The 10120-nt window shown below is 45.8% G+C and overlaps 1 protein-coding gene and 1 pseudogene across 9 annotated transcripts; both read left to right on the top strand.

Annotated features, from left to right (window-relative positions):
* The first annotated feature begins 2784 nt into the window (after window positions 1–2784).
* On the top strand, window positions 2785–10120 carry LOC124464201 (zinc finger Ran-binding domain-containing protein 2-like). 9 transcript variants are annotated; one of them, XR_006955706.1, is made up of 7 exons: window positions 2785–2930; window positions 6737–6820; window positions 6956–7162; window positions 7361–7438; window positions 7613–7712; window positions 8381–8482; window positions 8609–8740. XR_006955706.1 is itself a non-coding variant. In XM_047016157.1 (3 exons), the coding sequence occupies exon 3, from the start codon at window positions 8679–8681 to the stop codon at window positions 9093–9095; it is 417 nt and encodes a 138-aa protein (XP_046872113.1). In that variant the 5' UTR covers window positions 7724–7749; window positions 8381–8482; window positions 8609–8678; the 3' UTR covers window positions 9096–10120. The 9 variants fall into 9 exon arrangements, 1 of the variants encoding a protein (XP_046872113.1); XR_006955704.1 differs by having other exon boundaries at window positions 2788–3220; window positions 6956–7147; window positions 8609–8732; XR_006955703.1 differs by having other exon boundaries at window positions 2788–3220; window positions 8609–8732.
* LOC124464204 lies at window positions 5603–5783 on the top strand (annotated as a pseudogene).

Here is a 10120-nt window from a genome sequence, read left to right as displayed (position 1 = left end):
GCGTCCGTCGCTATGCCAACCTTAAATTCCTGAGATATTTACGCGTGCTAGCAGGAAACTGTCATGGTTGCTATACTGGTTACTAGGCAGGAAGTTTTGTATTTAGGCTTATTTAAACCAGTTTATTCTACTCTACTATTTAAAGTTTTCACTCGTTCGACATTCCTGAGACAGCAACGCGCGCAGGTAGAATACTATACGTGTTGCCTTCCCGGTCTGTTAAAATTGATGCTAAATAAGTGAATTCTTTTGACGAAAACAATTAGCCAGCTAGCACTAGCTATCAAACGAGTGAAAACTTTAAATAGTAGAGTAGAATAAACTGGTTTACATAAGCCTAAATACAAAACTTCCTACCTAGTAACCAGTATAGCAACCATGACAGTTTCCTGCTAGCACGCGTAAATATCTCAGGAATTTAAGGTCGGCATAGCAACGGACGCGTCCTTGCTTCGGAACGGCATTGTGACGTCAGGTAGGACACTATTTGGCCCTAGGACACTATTTGACCTGACAGTGCCACCTGCTCACTCAACTGGCTGCAGCGACAGAGGGAGAACCTCAGGATGCAAATTACGTAATTACATGTCAGAACTGCTGCTACATAGAGAGGCTGATTAACATGTGTTAAAGTAATTGTAAACAGCAACTTTACATCAGTGTAAAAGTGACCTTAAACCAGGGGTGCAAAACTAATTTTAGGTAAGGGCCCACATACTGCCCACTTTGGATCTCAAGTGGGCCAGACCAGTAAAATCATAGCATAATAATGCATATATAACGACAATATTTCTTAATGTTTCAATCATTAGTGAAGGTTTTTGATGATAAACCCAATTTTAAGGTCTTTCAAAAGTAAACGAGAAACATAAAGACAAAAAAACTCAGACATCAGCCCACTGTTTATCTCCCTGGGCTCACTCGCATATTTGACAACATTTCACGCTAGGTGACAAATTATCTTTAATTAGCTAATAGATAGTAAATAGTTCGATTTCACACGCCTGTGACCAGTGTTGGGGAAAGTTACTCAAAAAAGTCATATAGTATTAGTTATTACTATATATTAGTTATTATTAATTACTTATTATTGTTCAGTAAGAATAGTGTGATTAAGTTATGTTCAATAACAAATTACCCATCTCAATTAAGGAAGCTGATACTGTCTCCACATTTAAAACTAGATTAAAAACGTTCTTGTTTAGTCAATTCTATGATTGTTAAAGGGAAGTATGTGTTGTGCTTTCTATGTAAACCTGGGGTGTGTGCTTGCCTATGTGTGTATCACATGTAACTTTTACATTTTAATTATAGCTTATGTTCACATTGCCCAGCTAGATGTTACAAATAAAGTAAACCTGTTACTGTATATTGTAAGTATTATTATTATTATAGTTCCGTTGCTGTATATTGTTACTGTTATAGTTTTTATTACTAGTTGGAGACAACGGGGGACTGGTTGTTTTCATCCTTATTCGTATAAGTATAACCTACTTTAGAGTTCTTTCCCCTGGAACAGATTTCATGTTCCAACTGAGGGGGGCTGTCGTTGTTTTGGTGTGTGGGGCTGCATCAAATACCCTTTTTGCTCTGTTAAATTGCTGCACTAGTCCACACTTGACCGGTGGGGATCTCATTCTATTATGACTGTAACTGTTAGCTGCTCCTGGCATTCTCTAATCCCTGCTCTCCTCTCTGTCCCCCCCCCCCCCCCCCCCACACACACATTCCCTGTGGTGTGGGGGGTTTGAGCTGTCAGGACCTGCTTGGTCGTCGGTCTGCCTACGCTGAACCAGGTCGTCACCCGGAATCCAGTCTCCATGACGGCCAACAGCGAGTTTCCCGGTCCCATCCAACGTCTATAAAGCCGAACAATGGATTTTGGTGTTTCAAAACCCATTGACACTGTATGACTATGTTTAGCTTGTGTTCTGCTCCTCTCTCTTACCAACCGTCTCTGGAGGAGGGGATCCCTCTCTGAATTGCTCCTCCCAAGGTTTCTTCCATTTTTTCACCCGGTGGGAGTTTTTCTGGGAGTTTTTCCTTGTCTTCCTTGAGGGTTTAGGTTGGTTGAGGGGCAGTTCTATGGGCGCATGTGAAGCCCTCTGTGACATGCTTGCGTGTAAAAAGGGCTATACAAATAAATTTGATTTGATTCAATCATTGGTGAAGGTTTTTGATGATAAACCCTAGTTTAAGGTCTTTCAAAAATAAACTAGAAACATAAGACAAAAAACTTAGACATCAGCTCTTCTCTGCTGATTCCCTTGTTTTGTGACGCGTTTGACGTCAAATGCGTCACAAAGCGAGCAGCGGGCACTGCTGCCTGTACTCATAAACCTGCATATTCTTAACAGACATTTGGATTCGGAATAGCGGTTACTTTTATAGAAATGCAATTGATGTCTTCCTGTAATTTTCAAACTTAGCAAAAACATCAGACGGGCCGAGCTGGACGTCCATGTTTGACCCCCCTGCCTTAAACACTAGCCTTTCTACAGCTTTTACACACACATGACCAAACTATGTATTTTGAGAATCCTACTTGAGTTATTTCAGAATAGTTAGGAGTGCTTGCCTTTGGCAGCACAAGCTATTCAACCCTCTACAATGCAAATAAATTTCACGCTAGGTGACAAAAAATTCTCTTTAAAATTATCTTTAAAATTATCTTTTATCTTTAATTATCTTTATATTAAAAATTATCTTTATCTTTAAATTATCTATCTTTTAAGATAGATATCTTTATCTTTAATGTGACAACATGTGTCTTAAGTTCAATCCAATGACGTCCGACGAGGCAAGGCAAGGACAATACAAGGAATGAAATACAGGCTTATATGGGGCCTACACAGCATAGCAAAGAGATCCACAAACCTTCTCACCTCCCAACCCCCCAGGAAGTTTTGCATCTCATTAACATTTCTCAGGTATGCGAAGGTCAACTCGTTGTATTGGAGTAGTCCTTTTGCAAGTGCCCCTGTCTTTTGCAAGTGCATGCACAGTCTTCGGGAGGATATTTCGTCGGCCTTGTCTGAAATCTTCCCTCACGAACGGACCAAATAGGCCTAAATATAGGCTACATACAAGATATGTGGAAAAGCAGTTTAAATGGGGTTTGTACATTTGACAGCTTGCAGGATGCTTTGTTTGAGCTCTGGGATCATTGCGCCGGTGAGGAACGACGTTGTCGTTTTTTCCGCATGCAACCCCTCAAACTGTGAGTATGTTTAAGGGTAAGCCAACTCCTGTTGCATGTCGTATGGACCGAGGCTAGACATTTTTTTCCAAGTCTGCAAAGTTGATTAGCCTCGAAGTTTTGGTTATTTAGCTTTCCTTGTGGCAAGTCACGTCAAAAATCAAGTTTGAAGTCAGACCGATGTGCTGTGAATTGCCTGTGACTTGTAAAATAACATACATAGGCTGCTTTCATTGTATCTTTCCTCTTCGCTAGAATACACTGCCTTCTGTGGAATATGCAAGTAGGACATTTCGGAGTTATTTTTAGGAGTTGTAGGCTAGTGGAAGTGCTTCCATGGTGAGAAAGGGAATGGCTCTCACTACAGGGCATTGATCCAATAAGTCATTCGGAAAGAGCGCTTGTTGTTTATTTTATTACCAAATGCGTGACAATGGATGTGGTTAACGCGTGTTAATGTTTACAGTCATGTCAGCCAATAGTCAGGACATTCGTTTTTGTTGTTTGAGTTTTGCTGAAGTTGTAGGACACGAATTGGACTGTTAACGTCGTCGCCTGCCTGTGTGTGTTCCAGGCCTGGTAGCAGGCCCCGTCACCGAACGACTCGATGCGCAATGTGTTACGGCAAATGTATCTCGCCTGGCATTGGCTTAAAGAAGAAACGTTGAAAGGTAGTAGCCTAGTTAGTTGGCATGTAGAGTTAGGAAGGCCTACGTTGATTTATTTTCTTGCTACCTGTCTGTTTTGTCACGAGGCCTTTCAAATAGGCCCTACCACCACGTCTTGAGATGCGAGTTGCTGACCCAGCTCGCTGACGTCGAACTGCAAGCTAGCCAACATGTTTACGCAAATAAGGGTCGTATAGAAATGAACTGTCGTCGGTAAAGCCAACTCTCTCAAATGTTAATATTTAGGGCGCAACTGGACCTCGCCCGCTATTAACTCAATACCACGCATTTGTTTATTACCAGAGAATGTCTAATATAGGCTCTGTTATTACCATCGACCTTGTTAGCAGTTGTAATGGATGTTCATGTTGTTGCGCAGCTTCTAAACATGCCTTTGCATACTAGTTCACGAGTTATCCTCCTGAACGTGTGTGTGAAATTCAAAGGCAACATGTTAACTTGTATAGGTAGGCGTAACTAAAGTAGGGCTATTGGGCTAATGTGACTTTACACTGCAGATCTTTTCCCTTGCATGAATGATTCAGACAAGATTGATCTTCTTTCCCAACTGATGCCCAAAATGCATATCCACTGTGCTGAACAGCGTGACGCACCGGTCTTCTGTTGGGAAGCCTGCTGTGGCTGCTGCTGATGTCCAGCAGATGGCAGGGTTTTGTCGTAGCCAGAGTCCGCTGTTCACATAGCTGTTGTTTGTTCTTCCGTGAGCATAACAGTCTTCAAATAGGCTACCACGAAAATACGAAATATTTCACCAACACATAATGTACATGTTAATGGCTGGTTGCTTCTCGGAAGATTAGCCTAACTGCGATTGTTTTCGATTGTTTTATCTTTCATTTCCAATTGGAGGGCCGTGTATCACGTGACAGCTACACCACGTTTTCGCGTTAGTTTTCAAAGACTACACGTTGATTAGAGCGATTTTCCTTTGCTGTTGATGTTTTTTTCTCCGTTTAGTTTCTGTACGGATTATGTAGCCTAGCTCATTAGTACAATCGTGAAGTCCTATATCAATATGACGTTCCTGAGAATGACTCCGGTCCCTCGAGGGGCGGTGCGGTATCGCTTCTCGGCCTTTTGGCTAAGATCTTGTGAGTGTCTGTCCTTAATTGGACAGACATTGGCCCTCCCCCGTCGATACCGGATCGCCGGTCTTGGGATCCGGTGACGGGGGCGGGTCGGAGCGGTCGCCTGCCTGGGGGCTTCGGCCCCGACGCCAGGCGGGGACTTGTCCCCACCCTTCTGAGCGTTGGGCGTCTTGGCGCCCAGCGTTGCTGGTAACCCAGAGGTGGGCCAGGCCACCAAGGGGATGGACAGTTGGACGGACTGATGTCCTGAAAACTGAGGATCAGAAAATCCTCGCCGAAGGGCAGCCTGGGAGCAGTGGCAAAGGGATGGAGCCTTCCCAGGGGCCGTCACGACCGAGAGCCGAGGGCCAGTCGTCCGACTAGCAGCCTGGGAGCAGTGGCAAAGGGATGGAGCCTTCCCAGGGGCCGTCGCGACCGAGAGCCGAGGGCCAGTCGCTCGACAACCACTGGCGAGGACGACCGGGAGGAGAGGGAGACGGAGCCATCGGGGCGAAAGCCTGGATTGACCCCGTCAAACTTGGACTTCCACTTGTAACCCCTTAGGGGGTAATTGAAATGTGCGCCCCCTTGTGGGGCTTTTGTCCTGTACCCTTTTGGGGAATTGGTTATTGTGACTGTCTTGTTTGATTGTCTTTTATAAAAAAAAAAAAAAAATCTGTTCTTATCAGTTTAATATCTGATACGTCCCCTACCCGGGGACCATATATTAAATTGATTTTTGGAACAGGGAGATGGAATAGGGGCTTGCTCCGTCCACTCCACGCATCGACCTGGTATTGCAGTACCTCCAGGAACGGTGCACTTCCCCTTCTGGGGAAAACAAAAGGTCTAATATAAAAGTTCATATACTGCAGGGGGTGTTAAAATCACGCTTAGTAGGCTAATACGTGTTTCTCGTAAGGTAGTCATGTCAAACCATCTCCGATTTGCTCACACTACAAACCCAGAGCCAAAGCGCCACTTCTGAAATGGGTTTTCCTTGAGTACGGAAGTCCAACCACTGTCTGGAAGGCTCTGTGGTTCTCTCATCTCCATTTGGGTTTATGTTCAGGCTTTGACTGGATATTTTGTGTGACTGGTTTGTTGGTACTGCGAGCTCTCTCCACCACAGCCAGGAAAACACGCACTGAGCTGGCTCCTCAAGTCAACCTGGCAGAAATACTAACGTTTCTGATGTCAGTTTAACCACAACGAATGAAACATGGATCTATAAACACTGACTGGAGTCAAGCTGTGATGTGTACCTCTGCAGTGATGCTGTTGTTTCAGCCTTTCATAAGCAGACAAAGTTCAGAATATGACACTCCCTTACGTTACTGGAAGGGGCCAACACAAATACAGTATTTACTGTACTGTTCAAAAGTCATAAGCCTCCAAGATTTTGTACGTTAATTTTGTCTTCACTTTGTCGGTAGCCAGTGAAGCCACCTCCCTGACATGAGTTTTTGCAGGTTGGGATGTTTGCGTTATTCATCCCCTTTACTTTCAGTTGAGCTGCAGGCTGCAGCCCCCCCCCCCCCCCCCCCCCCCCCCCCCACCTACCTGGCTAAAGTCTTGCAATTTAGTAATACCTAAACATGGGTCAGGCCCAACATCACCCCAGTGGTCTCTACGGATAAGAGAGCCCAAAAACAGAAGGGAAAAAAGAAGAAAGGATTATTTCGTTTCTTATCCCTGCTGACCTGTGTTGGAACCTGTACTAGATCAGTAACGCAGCACTCTGTTACTCATCCCTTCCTTGTATTTCCTCTCCTCTACAGCTCATTGGCGGCCAGGTGAGACAGTATCTGTCTCAGGAGTGTTCCAAGACAGACGTCAACGTCTCGTTTCTGGCTTACAAAAGGGTGAGAACTGCAACACTACGATAGGATAGATAGTACCTCCCACACTTGATCCCAGCAAGCTGATTCATCCCTTTAGGACTCTTAAATGTAAAAGGTGTGTGTGTGTGTGTGTGTGTGTGTCTCCTGTCCACCCAGCAAACTGATGTATCCATCACGGAAGCCAGCATGGTGGTGGGTCCAGATGGGATTCCGCGCACCACAGCCAGAACTTCCTGGGGGTCCAAAAACACCTCGATCCACTGGGACGAGTTCTCCCAGGACCAGGACTCCTCCTCTGAAGAGGATGAGGGCTGGACCGAAAATGATGCTCTATAGTAGCTTGTCCAGGTTAACTTGACTGATGTATGTCCACAGCGACCACTTGACAGGCAGAGGGTTCGTTGACCTGTCCTACAGGGTGGCAGCTCTCAGGCAGGCCTTCACTGTAACTGTCTACTATCTAGATAAAATCCTAGATAAAATCCTAGGAAGTTAACTCCTGTGTGCTGTTAGTATTTATTGTATTAGCTAGTTATCCTGATCCTCCATGTTTGTCCCCAGACGCTGTGCACTGACAGTAAGGTCATGTTGACGGCAGCTCGCCTGCTTCTAGGAAGGATGGCAACTTAAGCACAAAAGGTGTCTGACATATTTTCCACTCCACCAACAGTTACTAGACTTTGGGTGACCTTGATATGTGTCACCATAGTAGGATGTCACCACTTGAACAGTCTACTCTACACACATGCTAACTTGGAGTAAAACAAACACACCTTAGAAAACACCGGGTCTGTTTGTGACTGTGTTCTCCAGGATGAAGAGCAGCTGTTTCAGTAATGCAACAGGCTGCTGGAGTATGCGTCAGACCACGCCCATCTAGACTCCATCATGCAGGAGCTGGCACATGGAGTCGGTGAGGAAATGGGGGAAGGGGAGGCAAGGGAGAGGAGGTAAAGGAGAGGATGGATTGTGAGGGAAAGGAGGGAAAGGAAGAAGGGAGGAAATATTTTTTCCCCTTCTGACCTCAGACCTATGGTCAGTTCATGCTCACATCTTTCTTGAGCAAGGCGGTCTTAATGTGCAACTTTAGCATGGGGTCTGTGACATTACACATTCTTGAAGGTGCGAGACACTTTGTCTGTGGCAGCAAACCTGTCAGACTGACATTGTTTTTTCAAGCACAAATTGGCCTCAAAGCCCAGGCCATATGCACAGTTTAATGACCTGGACACCTCACATCTCATCTAACTTCATTACAATCAGAGATGTTAGAGTGTAAGAGCTAGCTAATAACGTGTGGGAACTATTTTCAGATTCATCACTTCAACATCATAGATGTGGTGTTTGAGCTGATTCTGATGCACATGATGAAGTTTGACTGTCGCACGCTGGAAGTGCCCCGCTTAGCCAGTCCTGCATCACAGGGGTGCAGTGACCTCAACATGTCTAGATAGCCACAGAAGTCATTTCCATATACTCGAAAATGTACAAGTGGTTGACCAGTCAGTCACAGTTTTGGTGTTTGACCCAGCCCCCCTCCTTCTCTCGCTCTCCTTCCACCACCCCCCTCCCCCTCCACAGGTTCCAGAGGGCTTCAATGCCCAGCTATGTGTCCTGGTAGAAGCCTTCCCCCCCCAGGACACAGAGGGAGCCCCAGGGACAAAATACCAGAAGAAACTGAAGGTGGGCTCTTTCTCTATCTCAATATCTCTCGCTCTCTCTCCTTCTTTCTCTCTTTCTTTTTTTGTTCAAGATTTCCACATTGTTTGTTTGGCCCCTCATCATGTGTGCACTTCTCTTCTCTCAAAGAATCTTCTTCAACTTCCTGGAAGAAATGTTCAGTTTCCCAGCAGCCTTTTACTCCTGCTAGACTGCGCTGATGCCCAAGCTGCTGGGGCAGGTGCATCACTACCAGGGGGTCATGTTTACCGATCTCAGGTTGCTCAGGCTGGATGATAAGGAGGACTGGACAGAAGACGAGGACCAGGACGAGGACCAGGGTCAATACGGACACCCAGACCTGGACGAGGATGAGCAGGACTCTGATGATCCTGCTGGTCATCGTCACCGTGATGCAGGAACACGGGATGGTTACGATGACCATGAAGGACCTGAGATGGAGTCTGCTGGCTTGGAAAAGGTCGATGAGACCAACTCCTCATCTTCATCCTCCCACTCCTCCTCCAGCTCCTCCACCTCCAGGGGCTCCATGGCTCGGGCCCCCAGCCCAAAGGGCACCATCTGGGGCCCTTCAGAAATGCTGACCTCCCTATCCTCCAGAGATGGTTCACACTGAAAAAAAAAGCTGAAAACCACACCACAAACTGGCACTAGGTAGAACTGACCTGAGCTGAGTCTGCGATAACAAGGGGCACCATGTAGCCATCTCAATGATTCTGTGTCTTTGCTCTCACTTCTAAACCCAAAAGAAACAGAAGACTTTCCTCAAGGATGGACAGAATGTGGCTGCCAAGGGGAAAAAGACACACAGAATATTCAAGACCAACAAAGTGTCTCCCCTCAGCTCTGAACATGAGTTCCTGACTGCATATCTGCTCATTTAGGCTTTCCCACTCTAGTTGGCTCTCCCACCAGTTCACACACACGGACACGCACGCACACAGACATGCAGACACGCACGCACATCATTATAAAGTGAGAGGTCACAGTGGTGAAGTTCTGTGTGATGTCATATCCTGTTTTGTGATGGTGTTTCCTGTCCAGGCCCAGATCTTGGCGAGTCCTCCATTGCAGGAAAGGAAAAGAAAAAGTCCATCAAAGCCTTCTTACGGAGGATCTCTGCAGCACTCTCCAGGGCTTTCTGCTCCGGCTGCGTGTAGGACATTCACTAGGAGAGGGCGCCACCTGCTCACTCAAATGGCTTCAACGACAGAGGGAGAACCTCAAGATGCAAATTACGGGGGGGGGGTCTGACCCCCCTAATTAAGACTTGGACGCCCCCCCAAAAGAGGTAAAAACAACAGGGGGGCAATACACGCCCTGGAGCAGAAGTTGATCCCCGATTGTCATTGTATAATTCGCACTCTGGGGAACCTGTCACTATGGCAACAACCGTAGCTTCGAACAACCCTTTCCTTCAGAACTGTGTAAAAAAAAAAAGGGATATGCTCTATTTTGTAGTTCAGAATACCAATAAAAACTACTGGCATGTAGTTGATTTCTCCTTTGTAATTGTTAAGCTGTTTGTGTACAAGGTTGTGACAGCAACATGTCAGGACTGCCGCTACATAGTAGTGATGGGAAGTTCGGTTCTTTTTACTGATTCGGTTCTTTGAATCTCGTTCAGTAAAATGAACGAAT

This window comes from Hypomesus transpacificus, unplaced genomic scaffold (assembly GCF_021917145.1).
Source record: "Hypomesus transpacificus isolate Combined female unplaced genomic scaffold, fHypTra1 scaffold_319, whole genome shotgun sequence".
NCBI lineage: Eukaryota > Metazoa > Chordata > Actinopteri > Osmeriformes > Osmeridae > Hypomesus > Hypomesus transpacificus.
Note: the sequence above shows the minus strand (reverse complement) of the source record. Positions and strands in the feature narration are given on the sequence as shown.

What these genes read in the sequence shown, in the direction of transcription:
- LOC124464201 (XM_047016157.1), top strand. Translation starts at nt 8,679, where the DNA reads ATGCCCAAGCTGCTGGGGCAGGTGCATCACTACCAGGGGGTCATGTTT.